Source organism: Patiria miniata, unplaced genomic scaffold, assembly GCF_015706575.1.
Source record: "Patiria miniata isolate m_02_andy unplaced genomic scaffold, ASM1570657v1 HiC_scaffold_4, whole genome shotgun sequence".
Lineage (NCBI taxonomy): Eukaryota > Metazoa > Echinodermata > Asteroidea > Valvatida > Asterinidae > Patiria > Patiria miniata.
Genome location: NW_024037071.1, coordinates 4,853,061 through 4,877,226, shown reverse-complemented (window position 1 = coordinate 4,877,226; position 24,166 = coordinate 4,853,061). Strand labels below are relative to the sequence as shown.

The 24,166-nt window shown below is 39.3% G+C and overlaps 1 protein-coding gene across 1 annotated transcript; it reads left to right on the top strand.

The window, feature by feature from the left end:
- Positions 1-458: 458 nt before the first annotated feature.
- On the top strand, positions 459-23,024 carry LOC119739573 (oxytocin-neurophysin 1-like). Its single transcript, XM_038214553.1, has 4 exons — positions 459-620; positions 8,412-8,547; positions 17,698-17,905; positions 20,558-23,024. Exons 2-4 carry the CDS (start codon positions 8,419-8,421, stop codon positions 20,662-20,664), a joined length of 444 nt encoding a protein of 147 aa, XP_038070481.1. The 5' UTR covers positions 459-620; positions 8,412-8,418; the 3' UTR covers positions 20,665-23,024.
- Positions 23,025-24,166: the final 1,142 nt, after the last annotated feature.

Genomic DNA, 24,166 nt, shown 5'->3' with positions numbered 1-24,166 from the left:
GGGAAAGATGGTGGTGTACGCAGTGCCTGCCTTTATTGCGACGTCACTTAAAATAAAATGGGTTGGTTTTTTTTTGGGGGGGGGGAGGCATGGCCACGGTTGCCCCCCCCCCCCCCGATCCGCCCTTGGATTCCATCTATTGTACAAAACAAGTCTGCCCCCTGACGGATTATCTCTATGAATAGCACAGTGCTTTTACCATTGGAGAGGTCCTCTGTGAGTACAGCGTACTTGGAAAGGTCTATCAAAAAAGAAGAAAAACGTCCACACGAACTAAACAACAGGAAACGACTAGACTGTCTCAGTGACAGAACAATATTAAACAACATCGTGTTCCAACCCACTCGCCTTCCTGACTATTACATAGCAACCAATAAGGCATCTGACATGTAACCACGTGACATCCGAGCTCATGCTCATTGTGATAGGAAGTTTTGGCATAAAGTGTGATGATTGGTGTACGTGCGTGCATTTTGTGAGCGGCGGTGTAGCACGGCGTAAGGCGAGAAGCGTGATTGTGTATCGTTGGAGGTAGACATCTACAATATTGACTGGGCGCTAGTCGATTATTGAATAACCTGTTGTTGGGAGTGAGGAATTGTCGAAGGGGAACTCTACAGGTACGTTCGTTTTTTAAAACCCACTGTTAGAAAAATAAATTGTACTGTGACCTGCGGAAAAGGCTTTTATTTTACCAGACTGCAAACGATCATTACAAGCACTTTGCCCGTCTTTTGCTTCCCCTCGAAAACCACTTGTTTTGCAAAATAAATTGTATCGGTATAGGCCCTATTCATAACTGAATGTTTCATGTAATTGCATTTTAGAAGAAGACATTTCTGGGGATTTTCCGTAAACCAATCAAATAATATATTTGGCGTATACGATCAAACAAAATGCGTACTACTCTATTTTTTGTAGATATATTTTAGCATATGTGACATATTAGATGGTTTTCATATCTTTTCATAATATGTCTTGTTTCATTTCTTTGGGAAAAATACCCCGCGTAACGCTACAGTTATTCACGTTCAACTCTTCATCGCCTCGGTCATGTTAAAAGCGTCCATATCGCTTATGGAAATAAAAGAAAAATCAGGCTAAAACATTTACAGGTGAAAGGTATCTGTTGCTAAGTTGTTTTCTTCGTAAGAAGATTAGAATAAGTACAGAATGTGATAGTCACAATCCAGGCATCTGTGGGACGGTGATTCTTCTTCTAACTGAAAACATCAGTACACGGAGTGGGCTGACCAACCTTTAATACTCCCGATTCGCGTTGTTTAGCACGGTTCGACGAATTCCATCATGGAGCTATGAGCATTTAGGTTAGTCGGCTTTCCTCTAATTCCTGCACTGTATTAAAAAAGTGTACCAAGGGGATACGTCAACAAGATGTTAGCTACGAAGCGTGCGAATCGTGCCCACTTACTGCCAAATCGGGTCCTGATATTCGCAGTATTAACCTTGTTTTACCAACATGAAATTTGGTAGAACCGAAGAATTAAGCTGGACAGGTTAAACTCTCAATTTTATAAGTGCAGATATATGATCACCGAGACCCCACTTAGGTACAGAAACATTGTCTATGATTTGCGCAAAGATGTTTTAAAAAAACTTGCCTTTATTCATATTTTGTGCACTTTTTGTTTTTAGCCAGATCTATTTTAAAAAAAAAAGGTTTTGAGGAAGCCAAGCATGCATTCTGTTCCATTGTATATGAGCATAGCACATTAAAAAATATCCAACTTGAGTAATTTTCGATCAGATTGTTTGTATAACAAATGCTGTAAATAAGTGTTGTTGAATAATATTTCAATATTCATTAATTGTTGAAAAATGATAAGTGGAGACTAAATCCACGACGATCTCTTTGAACACAAATGTTTATGAACACATCTTACGTGTAGATAGCCTACAACTATGGTAAAAACAGAATGTATAGGCCAGTTAGATTCCTCAGGCAGCCTTTAAGAAACATCTCGTGTAGACGACTGAACTAACCACTCAAGCAATTACTGCGAATTCAATTGTATCCAGACAAAAAAAAATACATTCCGGCCCAATATGAAAGGCGCAAGTCATTACAGCATTTCCTGTCTCAAAGATCTCAAGTGTTTCATTACTCGCGAAATGCGTCGCTTGGAGTGATGGCTTACATCTAGGAGCGCTAAATCAATTCCCAACATTTCCATGGAAATAATAAAGCAGCGGAAATTTGATTTTTTTTTCTTATCATTCGGTGATTCAGTGGTTGTCTATTGACCCGTGCGCTCACACGGAGTGCACTCAAAAATGCGGCCTTTTGTTAACATAAATACTGCGCGTTTTTCTCTTACGAATGAAACACAGTGTTTCGCGGAAATTGACAACACTTTTTACGTGTATGCAATACCGAAAGCAGTAAACGTTCTAAACAAGGGTTAGATCTTGTAATGTATGTTATTTGGTTTTTCAGATTAAAAATAGCCGTTGAAATTGTTCACAGCAAAAACAAATACACGTAATATCACGTCGTAAATTATGTACATGTATTCCAATTGGGAGCATAAATTAAATGAACAATTTTATAAAATCGAACCATACTTAGAACGTTTCCTGTCAGTGAAATAGCGTTGACAAACGTACGAAGATCGTTTAATTCATTCCCATTATTCAGGAGAGGTACTTATGCTTAACTTTAAGATGCACTTGTCATCACATTGCATTTTTTATCGTTTTGTTTTGGACCAAACGACTTACCTTCCGGGAAACAGTAGTCTACGTGAAATTATGTTTTATGAAGACAGAATCGTGCCATCAGACAGTCTTCCGGGGATAAAATACATTTTGTCGAAAGAACTATGTCTTCGAGATCGTTTAAAGGGATCAGGCGAGACGTGGGATTTCCATCCGATAACAGGAAGAAAATCAAATTATTGGAAAGTATATGAAAATAACTATTTGAAAATGAGAATTTAATCACATCACAGAACTCGAAAGCACTCAGAGAGCGCAAACCTCCGCCAAGACGGAACAATTCCCCACCATAATTGTTCGTACACCCATAAAACATACTCGCATAAATGGTGAAGAATCCTTTAAAAAATTCTGCATCCAGACCCAGATCCGGATCACTTCCAAAATCTTATCGATTTGTACTTGTATACCAAGGACCGCCCCTAAAAGATGTTTCATGCAAATCCGTGCATAAATTTTTGAGTTATCTTCTTTACAGACAAACCAACCAACTAACCAACCAACAAAATGCGAAAAAAAACATAACCTCCTTGGCGGAGGTATGATAACACTGTCCTCTACTTAATGCTTTTGCTGCACTTAATATGACTTTGTCATACAAGTACTCCAAATACAATTTAAAAAAAAACCGACATGGTTAGCTTTACTATTCGTATTGACGTTTTGTGTTTTCTCAGTTGGAGAATGAATTAGATTGATCGTTTCGGTATAAAACAGTTTATTATTTCAACTGATCTGGGCAAACCTGAAGTGGATCCGATCTAGATAATTATGTTAAAGCTCCGATCTACACAGTCAATGTCAGAACGCCTATGAAAACATGGAGACCGTGATAATGCGGTAGGCTGGTTCAACAGACTGGAACGCAGACCATCATTTGTAACGATGTGATTGTGACCGCCTAGAAATACTGCAACGTGAAATGGATTTACATGGCATTAGTAATTTCCATTGGCGAAACGATCATGCATATAGTATACAAGCTTTTCCTAAACAGTTGACATTACCCATATCAATTGGGGCCTATCTTTAAAAAAAAAAAACCTGACATTTTGAAGAAATGCACAATTGTTGCCCAGTTAAAACGGTCGGTGTAAAGGAATTCTGTCCTAGTTTCATCAATGTTCAGGACTTTGAGACACCACAATTATTGTTGGGAGAATAATGCAGTCCTCAATCAGTGCTCAAGAGGGGGAGTTTTGGCGAAAGAAGTCACAGTTTCTGACATTTAGAAGAATCAGGAAGAGTTAATCTCCGGTGGAAAATAACTGAACCCCCGAGGCATGACAAGATGGGATTTAGACGAACGGATTTGACGATCGTAGTCTACTTTCACCGGGAGTTCAAGGGGGGTATAGACGGGGGGCAATGTCTCACTCCAACCCGCAACATTGATTGGTTCGATCGCTCTTACCGTCCCATGTTAGCTCCGGGTTTTTCGTTAACACCTTTTCCTCTCATCTGCTCAATACCCAATCTTTTTGCTAACTTGTTTGAACGGTTACTGAATAGAAGATTTCCCCAACGAAATTGCACCATTGGAACACTAGAATACTACTGTTAGAAAAACAGCGCCTTACAAAAGCAATGAATGACATTTGGCTATATCCGCAGCAGTAGGCAAACTACAGGCGGCTTTTTATGAAGGGAAACAAAATCAAAAACTATCCCGCAGAGTTGAAATATAAATATTGCATGGTTTGTCGCATGATTATTTGTACACTGGATAACAAAATACATGCACAACCAAGTTCATGAAGGTACCTCCCTCTGAATTTTGGGCAAATCTTTTGCCAACCACGGTTGAAATGTATGCATTTTGATGGCTACCCATTGTGGCGCGGACGTTTACAGACAAACGAAAGGTTAACTGTGGGGCAGTTCTTTGATGGTTTTCTCGTTCATATCTGATTCTTTAAGATATATTTTCCATTTAACGCTCAAACAGCCGTTCCTCCTTTTTCGTCTTCGACCCATTTGGGATTCCTATAATAATTTTGCTTTTGAAGGAATCGTGGTTTCATAAGGAAAGTGGTAATAAAAGGATAAAACCAACGCGAAAAGAATGTGTGTTACACAAAGTTTTTCAGCTCATCTTAACGTGCAACCTGAAAAAATGGAGAACGCTGTACTTTGTGCCATAGAGGGAAAACAACAGTAACACAAAAGATGCAGGCAGGTGCGGCCTCTGTTTTTGCACCAATATGGCGAGACCGTTCAAGGAGGAAATTCCGGTGATCATTGTGATCGATCACGTTCCGAGCGGGAGGTGCGAACCGGCGAAATCCACCATCATGTCCCGGTACAATTTGGTTCAGTCCCCGCTCCGGAGAGACACCCCAAATCAATTTCACTCCGTGGCCTGTCACGCGGGATTATGGTAGCCCGCTCTGAAAGTCCGGCCCAATGGGTATACGGTGTCCCGTACAGCCCGCGGCCCGGCCGTTATACCGGTGCTGTCCAGGGCAGGAAAGCTGATACCGTGAGGATCCATTATCCTATATGATTCCAATCTCCGCCGATATTCGGTCGGAACAATTGGCGTGAAAAGTACATTGGACAAGTGCAAGTGAAAGTTATCGTTAGACACCAGAGCATTACTCGATATCCTCTTAAGTCATTGATAATAACATAGAGTTGTGCACTTTATACGATGTGTATCAATGTTCCTCCTGATAACAAAGTTCTCTGTGAATTCTAACAAAAAGGTATATATAAAACAATAAATGACCATAAAGACAAGGTCTGATCACACGTTTCAAAATAACAACTGGTTAGAATGGGACTAAACCGAAAAAAAATAAGCTGACAATTAATTAGAAAATTGACCTTTAAGCTGAAAGTATTAAATGTAATCCTATACTTGTACGGCAATTTGCGCATCTGCGTTTGTTTTCCATTGTTAAAACCGATGCATTATATGAAACCAATCCAAGACCCGTTTAGACAAAAGACTTCTCCCAACGGGATGTCTTTAGTCCCCATCACAAGATGAGCAATGAAAAAAAAGCAATGAAATAAAACGAAAGATGAGAATGGATGAACAATGCCAAACGTGAGTATACCTACGCGCTGCAGATTATTGCCCGATCGTCCAGCCCGATCCAAACTGACCGCTTAGTTGTAAGCAACCTCGCCTATTCAGGGTGACCCCCCAAAAAGCAACCCTGAAACATTTGCCTTTTTCTCATAATTGTGATGGGTGAATTTTTATGTTTTGAAAATCAGATTGAAGCTGAGAGCTTTTTTATTTCAAATACTGAAAAAATCAAGAATACAGCACATTGGGTTGCTGAGAAAATGACAATTATGTAAAAAGTGTGTAAAGTGATTATGCAAAGTGATTTCATCCTTTTCCAAAGTGTTTCAAACAGTGAAATATGTTACTGTAAACACACTTTGCGATTGTCTTTCATTTGTGCAATTACTGTAATGTTTTGACATATTTATGAATTATAAATATGCTGAAAAGATTTAAAATAGAACTTAAAGGGATACCTGTTCCGAAGGTGGAAAATAAAAGGTATTTCAATCAAATTCATGTTTACTCTTGTTATTGTTCATAAGGATTAGGACTAGGTACAGTGTAAATCCCTTAATTGTGGTAATGCCATTGGAATGACCCCAATGATTTTGTAAGTGTTGGAAAGAAAAAGCTCTTAGCTTTAATCAATTTCTACGCGATGTTTAAGATTAACGTAAGTGATTAACATAACAGAGCTCTAAATATTACTGAATGAAGATATCAAAAAGTTACTTTGATCAATTATTGCTCTTATGAACATTTTGTAGACATTGCTACAACACAGGCGCGCCCATTCCTATATCCTTCAATCAACAAACACGGTGGTTAATGCATTTGGCTGAAACCACATCAAACTACATCTCCTTGTTTCTTCTGTCCACTCTGGGTCAACAATTGTAACGCGACATTCACGCATGCGCGACCGCGGGAACTCTCGTTGAATCCGACAGGGCAGAACAGAAATCAAGTCAAATTATTTAATGAAATCCGAGTTGAATTCACGCTTCAATCACGGCCTGATATTATTTTACCAAAGGGGGATTTTATATGGTGCGAAGGTTACGGCAGAGCGAGATAAGTGCATCGCGCCCGGCGAGTCGGTCAACGTAAAAGAACGCAGCGTGGCAAGCATCAAGGCTGGCCGAATTATTCACCTTCCGCTTCGATGATTTCGCAAGTCCAATTTGATCAAAATCATAGGGGGAAAATATCAAAATGCCACAAGACATAACAGGAAACCGGAAACTAGAAGATGAAATTGGGAGATTAAAAATCGCGACCAGAGATGCGATTCTAAAAACTGATTGTGTAAGAAAAGAGAGGTTCGTAAGGGTAATTCCGCTTGTAAAACCTGAAAAAAGGCTGATACATTAAACGACGAAGAGATTTGCTTCTGCTCAAATTGGTATTATTTCAGTGGGAAGCATTTTCGAAATAGACGGTCACGCAGATATCGTTGCTGAGTAAATCAAAATCCTACCTGCACGGTTGGGAGTTAAAAGTGTGCGATTTAAAATAACACGGATGAGATTTTTGTTAACCATGGTTACGATAGATGCTTCTCATTTTGGTGGTCGAGTTGTTAGTAGTCTGCACTAGTAAGCAGTAGGTCGTGGGTTTGAGTTCCCCCCCGAGTAACCCAGACTGTACCGTGTTTGCTCATAAAATTACGTCAAATACCTCACAAGACACCGGCAAACCCACGAATATCTCTATGCATAGGCGTAGCTAGCGGGGGGGGGGGTATTTACCCCTCAATATTTTGTAAAGACGGCCCTTTTCCATGCAAAGCCCCTTTTTTCACCAGCGCTTTCCCCTCCCCCCCCCCAATATTTGTAAAGAGTGCCCTTTTTAGCAATAAAAACTACCTTGCTACGCAACAGACTGATATGCATCACAAGGACGTCATGTTTAATTCAATTAACCTTCAATCAAGTGGGGACTGATGAATTCATTGTAATTAACATGAACATTTAGTATTTTGAGATCTTTGGGAATCACAGAAACTTCTGAGTAGCCATGTGAGAAATGTTCGTATTCACTGGAGCACTTTGCCCGACCTGTTTCTTCATTATTGAATCAATTATAACAGCCCCGCGAACATGTACTTCTGATATTTGCCTAGTCTTTTTCATCAACAATTGATGGCGCCGTTTCTTGTCCGTGCTTTGAGTTATTATATCCGTGCTCTACTGCAAAATCCCACATTCCTTCGTGCTACTGGATTATAGAAGAAAACATTTTGTAAAGAAAAATACGTAGCCTACTGTAAACTTTGTGATCTTTTCAAAAATATGTTCATTTTGCGATATTTGATTCGGTGTGATACTAATTAAAAATTAAAAATTATTAGATATGCTATACCTTCCTGTAATTTCTCATTGGAAAGCTCTTAGCGTATCTGAACATTTTACCTAAAAATTGAACCATGTTGAATTCGATCCATCAATTCCGGTTCATTGCTTAAGGCCTTTCCCCTCCCCCCCCCTTCTCATGAATCCAGCCCCTTCGAACACTCCTTGATCAAGCCCTCTGGCTAATAATCACCGATAAGTGACAAGTTCAAGTGCCTACTCATCCAAGATCCATCCGCTCATTTTTCACGACAAGTACTTTATGACTGGTTTTTGTTGTTCTTGCAATACAGGCAGCCGATGGGTATGAGGGCAGCAGCAGCGCTTTGGACCGGCGTACTAGTGGCGCTCTGGTTACATGGCCAGGCATGCCTGGTGCAAGACTGCCCGGAAGGGGGCAAAAGATCAGGTTACAACTCAATCAGACAGGTGAGGCATCGGTTATAACATCTTACAATCTGTCACCTGTCTTCTTAATAGACTTCGAGTCGGCCATTTTAAATTGAAAGCGAGGTAAACTCTTCCTTTTTGGAATTTTCGAGTAGAAATTAAAACAATGAAATAAAAGTTCATTACAAATTCATACCAGTCTGCTCTGATGAATAAGTTAACATTTGTGATTAAACATTTTTCAGCCACATTTTAAAAACAATGAAAGTGGGGCTTGAAAAGCATTCCAATAGTCTGGCACCATCCCATTCAACAGTTGACAATTTATAAAATAGATTCAGGGAACTCGATTGAAATGGCTTCCTGGTGAATTAGGTCTATATCTGTCGTCTTTAAAGATGTACTTTCCGTGCTTTTCAAATTCGATTTGTATTTTTTTTTCAGCAGAATTCATCCGTTTTAAAAAAAAAATTTCCCTTCTATTTTTGGCGTCAGCAACCCGCTGAAAAAGGGTTTTTATTTTGTTTGCTTTTGCGTATCCAAAACTGTTACCGGTCCCTACGACATCAATGCTGATAAAGGTAGGGAACCAGTCCACCCTGCAAAAACTGAATAAATTGTCCATTTTATAGCTAAACGTCGGTCGATTTTTTTTCGTTCGATGTCTCATTCAAAAGTGCATAACTCTGCTTTTGCTAGAAAATAGCAGTTGAGAATACAATATATATTTTCGGGGCGGAACTCGAAAATGGCACTGACAGTACATCTTTAATATGACTCGATCTAAATTGCACTGCTGGTTCAGGCTAAGTGGTTACTCAGGTGGTAAGTCAGGTGGTCAGTCAGGTGTTAGAAACACTAATTTGAACTGCAAAGGATTGTGAGGTGAAACTTCATTCTAAACTTTGCCGTCGTCGGTGACCTTTATGTACGACTTGGTTTTATGTACTTCCTTAGTGGTGGTCTAATCTCTTTCCCCTTTTCCTGATTGATATTGTATGGAAACACATAATATCTGTTAATACGGCATTCCGTAAAGCTTTAATTATGTGTTACCTACCTTGTTTCAATATTTAAATTGCAGTACATGAGGAAATAAATGTTTCCTTGATAAAAATGACATATTTAACCAATTTATGGTTTTCCATTTTTATCTTACCCTGACAAATGTATGGCTCTTTAGATCTTTTGGCGGTTTTCTTGCTAGATGTCCAAGAAGCATTGTAAGCCTCTTGTCTTAAATATTGTCTCTTCATTCGGGCGCACTGAGCAAATTCACTGAAAAATATTTTTCATATAACAAAATATTTCAGTGCAAAAATATTGGCAAAAATTTATCTGTGAATAATCATTATTTACAAGGGAGTGAAATAGAAGGGCGTGGCGATTTGTCAGCTTTTAAACAGATCTTTGTTTATTGAGAAATCCCACTGCTACTTTTAATTTGTTAAGCTTTGATTATTGACAAGATCGTCTTTCCTACTCCTGGGCCTTTACTCATATTAAATTTAAAAAAAACCAATTAACGCAGTTTTTGCGCGGTTGATTAAGACTGAGAATTCTAGACAGGGTGAAATGTTGTCTGAATCTTTGGATGGTATTTTCTAAAACTGTTGGATTATATTTCAATCACGGCGCATTTAAGTCACACACTTGTTTCATTCGAGACGGAAATAAGTAAATGAATTGTTATTAACTCCGTCGAGAAATGAATCCAAGGAAATATATTTGGTCTCTCGCGCTAGCTCCGAATAATCGCACAGGTATGATTGCGGAGCCATAGTAACTATATTACTGCAACACTCTATAGACCCGGTCTTAATTTGTAAACCCACTCAATTTAATTGGCTAGCCAAGCACCTTTGGAAAGCGCGTTTCCTTAGATAAGTCGCCTATTCCTTTAAAAACGTTTCAATAATTGTTTGCCGCGCGAGAATTGTAAAACTAGCCACGCAGTCTATTTGCAATTCCCACGGACTGGGATATTGAGTTAGATTTGGATTTGATGAAAAACACGTGCTTGCTTGATTACGTTGTGTTGACAAATTAAAGGTCCATACAAATACGCACGTAAGGATAAGCTTCTCCCATCGGATAGGTAAACAAAAGCTACAGCACTGAGAGAGACAGATAAAAAAAAACCAAGTCGTGTCACGTCAAATAATTATTGCCGAAACGTCACGACCCGCGATCAAACGCTTGTTTGTTAAATCAAAACATCAGTCGCGCAGGTCCACAATTGGATTTTGGTGTTGAGTTGATTTCATCAGAAGCGACCCGTTGTCAACTCCAGAGCATAATTATACACACTTTTTGTGGGGAGAAGTTTCCAATCACGGCTTCTGCTGATTTCCCAGTGCCGGGGGCAAGATATTGGCGCGCCAATTTGTACTCTAGAGGTTGCAGAGAGTGAAGACAATGGACGTGAATGCGATCAAAGAACAGGAAAAGCGAGACGGAATATTTGTGTTTAGCTTGCGTGAGGGCAGAACAGCCCGGGCTCCGCTAACCACTCCGTACGTTTGGCTTCATTTCCTCTTTTGCAGCCGACACGAGCGTCTCCCGGGGGTAGCCTTCTTCATTGAAGCTGACATTTTCACACTGGCCCGGGTGACAGAATACTCCCTGCTTGTCTCTAGTCATACACCCACTGAAATAGTTTTAATCTTGTCAGACAGCTGAAAACGGAATCGGGGTGCGGGGAGGGGGCAAGCATCTCTGATGACTATGAAAAAGTCTTCGAGTATTGCCTCGGTATTTACGCGATCACGTATAGGCATAACTGATTTATAGCGTCAATGTACCCAAAAAGGCTTGAACCCTCATATCTACCGAAATTAGGAGTAAAGTCGTTCTAATAAATCGTTCAAAGAGATTCCTTTAATATATATGATATACTACGATCCAGCCATCCACGAATTTAGACATTTGATTTGGTAGGATTCGTTTTTGTTTGACTGACGATTTATATGCTTAATGTATCATATTGTCGTATACCTACTGTAGACAAGATGCAGGTTAGGTTTATATTAGGACTAACGATTCAAGATTGGTAATCTAAAACCTTCCGATGTAAAAAGTAACATGATCAAATTTGTCATTTAATCGGTAATAGGCCTATTTGTCTTCATTGTCCATTGTCAGACCCGTTGTCTTGATATCTCAGATTGGCTAGTTTCCAAATTCATTCAACTTCATTTTGAGAATTTCAGTGTGGAAGAATCAAGACGCTGTAGGTGAAGTTGCTGGGCGGGTAAAATGTCACCACACATGTAGTCATTAACTTCAGGAAGTGATAGGCGTCATTCGCAAGAGGGGCCGACCGTTCCCAGCTATCGATTCCTAGAGAACAAGTGTTAGCAAGCAGCAGGTGGAATTGACTTCTTGAAGTCAAGGGCGACGGTGCGATATCTTACATCTCTCGATATCAAACCAAAAAAAATTCAAAAAAAAAAATCATTAACGTCGGTTTCACGCCTTGCTGAACAGTGAAGTTCACACACTGTGCAAATCGATTGGTGCCGAAAAGGCGCGCAATTGTGATTAATTAAACGGGGCTGTCGACTGGGAAAAAATGAAACAATTGTCGGGAGAGAAGAGACTGGTCAAAAACACCCACTTCCTACAAGAATATAAGGACAAATATTTCATCAATAACACGTTCTGATGCAATATAGAGATGAAGGCTGAGTTCATTTAAAAGCAGCACAGCGTCTGGAAAACACGTCTACTCCACCCACGCACAAATATGTATATACCGTTTAGGTTTCTTCGGGAAATTAATCAATGTTTTTAAAACTTTCACATTTAAGTTTTATCAACTTTTGACGAAGAAAATATTTTCGTCGGGAACCCACTATCCAGAACAGTATAGGGGCCTACAGTGGAATCTGTGTGTTCATTGAGTGCACGAGACAAACAAATTAGCTAATCGGTGTTTGGTTGTGTTGAAATTTGGTTGTGTTGACATTTGGTAGAATAATAAGGTTCACACTCGCAAAATCTGGCAATATATTAGACTTCGTTTGGGCTCCTTGAAAAAAAGTGAGCAGAGGCAACTTTACAATAACGCGATTACGTTAATATTGGGAAATGTGACCATTATCTGACACGCGTGCACGCAGCACTGTTTTCAAATCTTGAGACAATTGTCTTATCTTAAGTCATTGCATCAGATCCGACACAAACCGCTCGTATCATCCCGTTCAGACATTTCGCACTGAAGGTATCCCTATGAAAGGCGAATGCATGGATCATACCATGACAATATGTATTTTCTGGTAGATAGTTAATGCCAGTGCGCGTTGGTGGGGAGCAAGTGTCTTTTAATTAAATCTCACCAACGATAAGTGCTCATTGAGGCGGAGGATCAGGTCAAAACAACTTTGAGAACCTTTGAATTGGGGCTGGAATAACATTTCAATTATGTCCAACTGATGAGGTCCCCGATCCCCGAAGGTCCCCGATTTGGCGATCGTGTACAAAACATATGGTTTACCAATTATAGTTATGTCTCGATTCAATTTACCTACGTCATCAGTGACGCACCAATACACGAGAGAATTGTATCAGTTAAAATGTTTTCAACTCAGTGACGCCAAATGATTGATCCTTTGTTGGTTTTAACTGGCAATCTGCAATATCCAATTAAGCCGTTGACCGGAATGCCGTGTCCACAATTGGTATTTGGATTTCAAACCCACGTCTGGACCCGCAGTGATTTATATAAGGTCGCAAAATGTTTGTATGTTTGTGATTGTGAAATATTTTACAATGTTTTAGTTCATGAAATCGATTTAAAGAATCTCCTTGTAATGAACTGGCTTCAAACTCTAAATGCACCTGTAATTGAGGTCTATATTGTGTTGGTTTTGGTGTGACCCTAATTTTCATGATAACATGAAATATGTTCCTGCGAAGTGGGACGAGGGAAATCCACCTGAGGCCTAGCAGCTAGCAAGAAAGTATCATATCCACGGACTCCTGACATCAATCCGGACATCTTCTCTCAGTGTCTCTGTGTCAGTAATTTGCTTGTCAAAACCAAATCTGGGAAGAATATTTATGGCTGAACTAGAGACGGCTTTGGGGAGCCATGCAAGCTTACATGAGTTACGATTCATTTTATGGGACGTCATGCAAACTGAACGGATTTGTTTCTGTTGGTAATGGTGATCGTAATTTTTGAAAAGGAGACGCGAAGAGAAAGAAAACATGCTCACATGAACAGACAGAAGTAGTAGTTTCGGAAACGTCACCATTTTATATCAAAATCTAATTTTGCATCATGTTTTCATTGCTAATGGAAAAATCCGATTGAAAAAAATGTATCTATTTCAAAGTTTGCCAGCCATAGAGAGTAAAGCTTGGATAGTTTCGGCCTCTTTTTCGTATTCCAAACCATGTTATCCTTTTTTCCTGATTATGGATTTTAATAATGATTGTTGTACACCTCTGAAATAGTTGTCACGCGAACTTTGAGACATTATCTGCATGGGTTTGGTATGTGGCATTATTTTGGCCAGTTCCTAAAACCCACGAATAAAAACATCCTCAACACTTTCACCAATGTGAAGTTAAAAAAGGAAATCACAACCAGAAATGTAAACTACGAATGTGCAATGTCTCCGGGCCGTTCAGACTGAACTGCTGATGAAAGTTGATCTCGCGGGACCGACAGAAGTAACAAAAACGGAAAACCGTTTACTGTTGACTTGTCGACACAATATAAAAGGTTCACGTCGTTCCATCGAATATTTCCAGAGAAAAAATATGAAAGTGTACCCTGGTTACCTGTTCCTCCCCTGGCACTCTGACATTCAGCTAAACACCTTGTAAGCCCACCCCTTTTTTATTCCTAAATCCAATCGGTTGGACTCGTATAGGCATTCACTCCGTGTGATTAGCGCGCGGAGGCCAGCGGGGAATATTAAATTTGAATCGATTCTCCGGTGTGTCGGTTCGCGCCACCTCGCAAATTGGGGTCGAAGCATTGATTAGAATTGCCACTTCGGGCGCGCTTTGCGATGGGTGCATTGCCCGATAATTCGTTTACATGCGACGCCTCCTTAGAAAGCATCCCGAACGGCCTCCAAAACCAAAACAAATCATCTTCTTTTTTTTATTTTCTACATTGCATCTGAGGCCCTCAGCGGCCCAAAAACCTCTGCCGATTATTGAGTGGATTTGTCACTTTTCGGTTACTGTCAATAATAATCGCAATCAATGTAATTTTTATTACGTAGAGCTTTCCATCGTATCACAATATCAAAGCGCTTTGCACTTATTACCAATCTCACCCCTGATGTAATTGTTTTTAATCAATATTCCTATGGTTTAAACAATATTCCAAACTCACACTTAGACTCATTTGACAAATATCCAACGATTACGTTTCGCATTATTAGACCAGGTGTCTGGTACAGAATTTATCAGAGAAACGATCTGATATAAAGAACTAATCTGAGATGTTATAGGCTTAAACACAAATCCGATTCGTGTTATAGAGTTTCAACGGAATTGACCGAATTCAACATGATAAAGACTTTTTGATATTTTTTTTTGTAACCGACGTCGAGTTGAAACCTCGACGCAGATGTATATGCACTCTCGGGATATTTGTTTTTGATAGTTCGCGTAGGTTTTACAAGCATTTAACGATCACTGAACATCGCTGCTATCGGCAACCATTGTACATACTACCTCGCACTTTGATGTCATTGCGATTTATGGGCCTCGTTTAATCAAGTCCACTTTTCAACTGTGACAGTACCCTCGAAGAAATCGAGGGTTTGTTTTCTTGCGGCTGGGTACTGTTGTGGTGAGGGAATATACAGAAAACCGCGAGGACGTTTTGGTGATGAAAAATAAGATCAAATCACTAGCCACGAAAACTTAAGAGAATGAAAGAAATTACATTTAGTCTTAAACCGTTCCAAGGAGCTGTCACTGTTTCTCCATACTAAATAATTATGAACAATAACAGTAGACTGGAGATCGAGATAAGCCTAATACCGTGTTAAAGTTTTAGTGAAAAAAAATAGATGAAGCGTAACTATTTGAGTTTTCAAACATCATTGACAAGTCACGAAAAACAATAGGAAGTGTAGTTCTGTCATTCTTTCTCAGTACTTATTCAGAAACTATCGCCCCCAACTCGAGAGTTAAAATTAACTGTTGGTTATAAAAGAGAATTCTGATGGGGGTGAACATGTACAACATATGTGGAACAAACAAGAAGTCATAGAAAACAAAGTGAACCTGACTTCTGACAAGCAGACACTTATAAATGACCCAGTTTCTCTGACCGGTTGCCAGCTCCGATTTTTCGAGATTGCTTCAACATGCTTTAGGGAACACTGCCGTGAAGAATCCTTTCCGTCAGGACCAAGGGCATGATGCGGTCAGTCAGTCCTGACGCCCACGGAGGAGCATGTGGTGACAAATGCCTCTTTAAACTTGGACCACTGGCAACATTTTTGACAACGTCGCGGCGAGGAACATTTTTAGTGTTTTCTCACATCTTTGCCTTACAGTAAAATAAATATCTCAAAACAACCATTTTGTTTATCGGTTGAAAAAACATGTTGGAAACTAGTAAAACTTTCACAGTGGTGGATCAAGGAGTCTCCAAAGTAAGGGCAGATCCAGAATCATTTTGGGGGGGGGGGGGCAAGAGGGCTTGATAATTATTTTTTGTCAAAAGGGGGAAGAGGATTTAGTATATACAGGGTGTCAGAAAAACAAACGAACCCTCAAAGCGCCCTCTTTTTCACAGCTTTTTAAAAAATACATCACAAATATCGATACATATTTGGAGAGTATAGTTCATTAGCTTTTCAACAAAGAAAACATCTTTCTAATTGGGTAACTGTATTACATATTGTGCTATTGCTTATGCACTGTAAACCACCTACAACCTCATTAAGTAGAAAGTACGTCGTCAGCCCAAGTGTAGAAAATCTTGAAAATGAAAATCTTGAAATAAAAATGAAGATCTCGCTGGAGGACTTCATTTCAATGTCGCGCTGAATGGCACTTGTAATAGTGAGGCTTGTCAGCAGGGATACGCATTCTGGGTGTAATATTGCCAATTTTGGCGTCACTCAGTGGCGCAGTGTCCTCCGCAGACACCATCAGTGGGGACAACCCAATCTGAAACTGACACCGAGCTTATTAATTGAGAGGTCTAATATCTTGCACTGACCACGCCACGTCCGTTGCATGCAGTACGTGTCATCTACACCAACCGTCGAATTTTTTTTTTCTGCTCCACAATCGTGATGTTGGGTTTTCATGGAAGCCGACACCCCTGCACGAGTAACCTAAGACACTGGAGTATTTAAATTCTTACCTCATATTGACCCGCTAAGCTCCTTGAGTTGTGGGGGTACTTTTATTGCTTTTCGGATTGATTTTTTTCAACAGCTTTGCGAGTTTTGAAATGATTCCTCGCGGCATAATTCGATAATTCGATAATTTATGTGGCACGACCGATAATAACAGGTGGTCCGACCTTAATTTGAATGCATTAGACTTTTTTTAATATAAACATTGAAATTTGTTTTGAAGTGACGGCAATAGACGCATATATTTCAAACGTGGTTGGCAAGTATTTACCAAATCTCTACTTAAGATGACAAATCTTCATTAATTTTCTCACTGGGTATTTATTTTGTACTTTATATTAATAGTTATACCACTTGGTATTCAAATCTGTGGATTTTCTTGTTAATTTGCCATAACGCTTCTGCGACGTGACCGGCGTATCGACTCCATTATAAGTACGCAAGTACGCGGGTGGGGTTGGGGGAGCTTAAGATAGGAAGAGAGGGGCTAATCTAGAATATTGAGTTGGAGGGAGCTGGGCCAGCTGGCAGAGGCGAATTCGAAAAGCAGTGGGCCTGGATCTTATTTTGACGTTAGAGGGCGCTGTTAGCCCCCCTTTCTTTACTTTGTATTCATATTTTTTTACGTATCCGTGAAGGGAACGAGAATGGGTATTCCCTGTGGTAAAATACAACATCGATTTTTAAACAAAGTCACCTGTGCTCGCTTTTTTGGGAGGGGCATACTCCCCCCCCCCCCTGCCCGCTAGTGCTTGCCCGAATCGTGTGTAGTATAATTTCTCCTAAGATAACAATTTGGGTTACCCTCAAAAATACCTTTTCGTATCTCTCTCTAATCTAGTGCCTATCATGCGGGCCTGGGGGAACAGGCCAGTGCGTAGGCTCAGCCATTTGCTGCGGTGATTCCTTCGGGTGTTTGATGGGTACAAAAGAGGCCTACGTTTGTCAAGAAGAAATCGAGCTGCCTACACCATGTGAAGTCGTGGGCGAGACGTGTGAAGCCGTCGCTGATGGCAAGTGTGTTTCAAATGGATTCTGCTGTAGCAGCAGTAAGTATTATCGGCAACTTTTTTATGAGAATACTTCACAAAAACAAGAAAAGATTATGCAAATCCAGTCTCCCTGTTTTTGAATAAGCGTAGGTTCTAGTGATACTCTTGTCCTTCGCCTGCATCGTAGCAAGTCGTTATTGTTAAACTTTAGGATACGTTCCCATCTTTTATTTTGGTCCTTTCGTTAAAGTACATCTGCGTAAAAGATATCTAGTTTTACATGGTACAGAAATTCACTGAATTAAAAAAACCACACGTCATTTTACTTTCTAAATTAGGCAAGCCATATTGAAAGCTGTTCCCAGTTTCCCCTACAAATTTGGCCTAAGGAGTGTAGGTTTTTGTTGCAGTCATAGTGACAGTGGAATCTAGGTCAAAGACGATCGTCTGGACCTCTGGGATTAGCAAAATGTACAACGCGATTAACAAACTGCAGCACATTTTAAAGGCACGTATACATTTGCAATTACCCGAAACCAACTGAATTCCTTGCTCAAAAGGTGAAGATAGGACTAAAACAAAATTATCATCCGCCTGAAACGGTATTATTCGAGAATAAAACACAATTGAAACTGTGCTTTAGCAACGGAATCCAAGCACTGTGCATACGTATTCTCTGTTTGCGCAAAATCTCCACTGAGCTGAAATTTCAACAACTTAGTTGCTTTGCACTCTTCGTCAGATTTTGAACAATTTTGTCGCTTCAAAAAAAAAACACCCAAAAAGCAAATGATCCTATGCTCTTTTAACGCAGGACAGCAACTTTTTAAATGTTTGATTATTTGATTATGCCCTTTTAGAGGTTCCCCACACTACTCCGGAAAACACTATTATAGGCAGACAAATCCTATCCGGATTCGGAATGACATTTTCTACAACTCATTTTTGCGATGTTGAGTTGTGGAGAGACAAAACACTTATCTCCGCTCCAAATGACACTGAAGGATTGAAACATGATACTGCAATCATGTTCCAGCAACATTCTCATCGATGATAGAGGGTGTTGAATTGACAAGTGGCTAAACTCGTTTGCATGAGCATTATAGGAGACGGGCAATACCTGTTGGGCATTGGCCTTTCGTTTGATCATAAATAAAAAATGATATTTCAGTGCTAGGTCTGTACCTTTGATATGCAGCACTGCAAAAAAAAGTACCAATGTGATCAACCCATGAAAATGAGGCACAAGTCCCCAGACCAACATTTGAGTGATTGTTCTTTACATAATGTTTAACAATTGAAATAAATGGGAAAAAACTCAACCTTTTCACCCAACTAATCTATTATTAAACATTTATATAAGTCGGTGAAAATCAAAATGATAGGCAAATCGTATGCACTTCCTACTGCATGTTTAAAAAAAAACAATTAAGTGACAGGTTGACTTTCATTCCACTGGATCAGGTCATAAAATATTTTCACTTGTTTTAAGTTTAATCGATTATGACTTGTAATGAATTTAAGAGTTTCTCAAAAGTGCACACACATTAGAGCTTAGAAACCCAAAGAAACCCAGAGAAAAGCCTATAAATGTCGACTTTTGGACGTGAGGGGAAAACGCGAGGGGAAAATTCTTGAGTAAAATGTCAAGATAACTCAAACATTAGAGTGGGAATTCAATAGTACTGGTGGTGTGCACTTACGGGTAGTTCGGGAACCAGGTACCGGTACCCTATTGAATTAAAACGTGGGTACTCGGGTCAAAGATGGTCGTATCAAAACTGAAGGTGTCTGAAGGGCTTTAAAACGCTTTACGGTACCTTAAACTGCAACTTTCGTGAGCGTAATCTGTCGCACATTAAAATGTACGTCACTGTATTTATTGCATTAGAAGAAATCTTTATCATAACACGTGTCTCCCAGACAAAAACTAATCGATTTGATATTTTCTCAATGACGCATATAGCATTTGCAAGGCTGCACATCCGTTAAAACATTCCCTAGTCCTAAAAAAGGAAGTTTTCTTATGTCTGCCGTATCTGTCCGTGCGTATTCTTGAGCATCGATAGAAACCGGTGGCCAAAATCGATGAGAAACATAATTGTAGTAAACCATGTTGGTGTCGTCGCCAAAGGAAGTAAAAATGTTGGGGAGAAATTCGACGCCTCCACTCCTAATTGTGTAAAGGCATATAGAATCACTTGCTGATCATGCACTTTGTTCGTTTCCAGCAATAACACCACTCAAAATCCAAAGAAGAATGTTCAAAACCAATCATTTGAAGTTTCAACACAGTAGATACTATACACTTTTCGAGAAAACAGTGAAAAACCATGCGTAACGTTTTGATCACGAGACAAGATTTCGTTATTTTATAGCACTCTTGGTTTCGTCTAAATGACAGCAAGCCAGACAGAATAATTTCAAGGGTGTTTCTTACCAGTACGATTTATTATCCATGTAAGTTTTTTTTTTAAATAATTCGGTAGGTCACTTTTGGGGCAAATGCAAATGAACCTATATGCCATTAAAACAGAATTGCACGGTCGTTTAACTGTTTAAGCTAACACGGAAACATGCCAGGCACGCCCGACGCTTACATGCAAAATGCTCTGTACGACGCCTAGGGGGATCTGTCTTCATTTTCACATGAATAATTGCTCCTTCAATAATTCAATTTCTTTCTCCACCTTTTCGTGTTTTGTCTAGGGAGCTGTTCATTAGACACAGCTTGCAGAACAGCCGAGACAGGACAGCGGAACCTTAAGGACAGACTGAAAGAGAGGCTGATAGACGCCCTCTTGCGTCAGCCTTAATCTTATCGCCCCTACCATCCCAACTTGGTTCCATGAGGCCCACAATGCAATGCGGTATCAAGAAAACACATTAATCCAGTTTTCGATAGAATTTTGAAAGAACTTTCCTCTTCAACTCCCAAAGAACATATTTTTGGTGATTCCCAACAGGACGTTTCCAATTGAACTTGTATCGCTTTGCATTGTGTGGAACTCAACACTGCAAAAAAAGGTTGACATTATTACTTTCTAGACAAAAAAAATCACTGCAATTGAATTGGAATCCTAAGTTTAAGATATAGTGTCAGTTCCTTTTGTTGCGAAGAAATCTAACAAGTCAGCAGCTAAAAGACAAAATTATAATTTCACAATTTTAAAACAGAAATATCCTGACTAAATATCATGGGTTTTGAAAGACTCATGTTTGACACTGGATGTACTCCATGTAAATCCCGTGCATACCTGTCATAAGGAACTGTGACTTTACATTGTTCCATATTTTCAATTTAAACAAAGTTTGGTTAATTGAAATCGTAAATCACGACACTGAAGCACATTTTATTCTTATTTCTGTTATAGTTTTAACTTTAAAAAAAAATGTTGCACGTAGTTGTCAAATATCGTAGAATATTTCGCAAATTATTTTCAAATGACTGAAGTAATTAATGACGGTACCGATCAATGAAAATACGACCCGAAAGGGATACGACGTTTGTCTGACTGAAATACGCAATTGTAACAGTTTTTCTCGATTTTAGAAAATAAAAAATCAGTTCTGCGCTTTAGTTTCCATATGGCCAGTAGCGTTTAGTTGATATATGATAGAGCACAGCACATCTATATAGTCTTAAAGCTTTTATGAATAGGCGCAATGGGATGATAGTGTGTACTGCCTTATTTTTCAACATGTAGAACTCCAAAAGTGGTAGAAATTACCTGTTACAATAAACAACGCTATAGATTCCTACCTTATATTTAAGCCAAAGGGTCTTAAAATTATATTTAATTTATCCAGTGACGTTTCGAGTGTGAAGCTCGTGTTGGAAAGACCCTTTAAGTGGTGACAAGTAGCTGCTATGACGGACAGAATCTCGTATGAAAACTTTGTAAATAACTGTTCACGTATTCACGTTGGAATAGTCCTAGCTTACAAAAAAACACAAAGACTTTATAGAATAGATTCATGGAAATACGAAATACTTGCAATAATAGGTATGACATCTTAGATCTAATGCAATGTATAATGCACTGTGCACTTATTTAACGGGAATCTAACACGACTCATACACAGCTCAAACATTACCCATTATTTTAGGCATTCGGAATCAGGTATTATGTCTGTATGGGCCTACATTTTCAGGATATCATGAGTAATAACTAGCCTTAACGACCTCGTTTATACCAAAAGGTTTAAATAGATGGAATGATATGGCCAACTTGATGCCCTTATGAGACTACTAACTCACCTATTACTGCTACGAATTAGATTCATCCGTTCTACAAATTCCACATAAAAAAAGTAAAATGCGCAACGTCGCACCATGTTTCATTTGAAAGCTTGTCCATTACTGGTGAATGTTTTATGTTTTAGGAGAAAGTTCTTGGAGATAACGACACTGTTTTTTAACGGATAAGAACTGGAAAAGCAGTGCCCACTTGTACCGAAAGGAAGCAAAAGAAAGATAACAGAGTGCAGTAATGATAACCGTACACATTGTGTGCAAAGTCTTTTGATTCGAAGAAAAAAATACAAATGATTAAGAAAGTTATGTATTCTTGAGCGGAAGGCCGTGGTTCCTGTTGTCGTATAGGAAGACCAACAATGGCATCTGGTAGGTTGATCCATACTGGAACCATTGCAGAAATGAAGGAACTGTCGTATACTATGCCAGTGAACAGTGACCACTCCCCGCCTTACCAGTCAATCCTTAGCAAGGCTTGTATTTAATATTCTGTTCAATTGAATAGCGTTTTGTAATCTGACACAAAGAAACACTCTTCTGGGAAAAAAACGCATCATCGTAATTGAATTAAATATTGTCAAAGGAAAGCTCTTTACACTACGAAGCGCAAAACAAGTCCGCAAAGGCAATACTATTCGTTATGCAGTGTAGACGCATCCATAGACGTAATTCTATCAAGGTGTAAGGTACCTTTCACTAACGATGACGTCACAACAATTGACATTACATATGGAAGATATCTAGTAACGTTTCAGTACTTGTTCAAATAACTGATGCAGACATCCGACTCTAATCAAATATTGTGCAAATTGTAAAAACTCTGCAATTCTAGAAGTGAGTATTTTTTTCTCTCGATGATTTCTTTTCTTGTATTATTGTTAAGATCGTTCAATAAAACACAATCACATGCCAAGCTAATTACGGAGTGGGGTTGTTTATTCTTATGTACAAGAATTTTGAGGTGAACGCAACGGTTAACGCTGCTGTGCTGCCCGTATGTGAACGTTTATGGGGGTATTTATGAAAATCTCTCGATGCTTTCTTTCCTTGTAGTATTGTTAAGGTCGTTCAATAAAACACAATCACATGCCAAGCTAATTACGGAGTGGGGGTTGTTTATTCTTATGTCTACAAGAATTTTAAGGTGAACGGTTAACGCTGCTGTGCTGCCCGTATGTGAACGCTTATGCGAGTATTTATGAAAGGGGAAAAAGGCTCTTTTGATAAAACCGTTGTGTCGATGCAACTAAAAGGGTCCATTCTTGTACAAAACACCTGAGTAGAAAATGGTTTCAATGTCGTTTTTTTCATTAGCAGAACAGCTACCAATGTGTACATGTATGCATTAAATTAAACCATGTTTAAAGGTAGGGTAAATCATTTGTCATTTGTGCATTGTTTCGTTTGAAGCAACAAAAGTGCTCAAAATCTAAAGACGGGTGCTTAACAACCGTGAACACAATATTCTAGGGTCTCGATTTCAATTGAAAAGCTGCCGAGTCCTGTTTTGTATTATGACCAAAATCAGCATCCGCGACACATTCTCATTCAACCGATTGCAACAATGCGATGTCACGCACTGAACCGACGAATAGTAGAAATCGCGCGCGCGTGTGCGTCGTGTCAACGCTTGCGCGCACCCATTCACCGATTCGCCGAAATACAAACCAACTACAAAACGGATATTTCCAAAAATGTGTCACTTGATGCATCTTTGGAAATGGCCTTCTTTAATTGTTTTCTTCAAACTGACAGCATATCAGAAAGAATAATTTCACATGGAGTTTATTGCTATCCCATTTTTAAACCAAGCAAGCTTTTTCAACAATAACTTCGTCACTTACTTTTTGGATAGCTGCAAATGATATACTGTGTACCATTAAATTGTGGTGCTATAGGCCTTATGCGTTGAGGCGGGGTCAGGGGGCAATGGTGTTGTATTGCTTAGATAGGCATTTGTGCATAATTTATATAGTTACTTCATTATTAATAAAGACCTTCATTGTGTTGCTTATCGTCGCTTACGGACTTGGGGATCGTGGCTCAAGTTAAAGTCGACA

What these genes read in the sequence shown, in the direction of transcription:
- LOC119739573 (XM_038214553.1), top strand. Translation starts at nt 8,419, where the DNA reads ATGGGTATGAGGGCAGCAGCAGCGCTTTGGACCGGCGTACTAGTGGCG. An exon ending in GTTACAACTCAATCAGACAG is followed by an intron (nt 8,548 to 17,697) that starts GTGAGGCATCGG and finishes TCTCTAATCTAG; the next exon opens with TGCCTATCATGCGGGCCTGG. An exon ending in TGGATTCTGCTGTAGCAGCA is followed by an intron (nt 17,906 to 20,557) that starts GTAAGTATTATC and finishes TGTTTTGTCTAG; the next exon opens with GGAGCTGTTCATTAGACACA.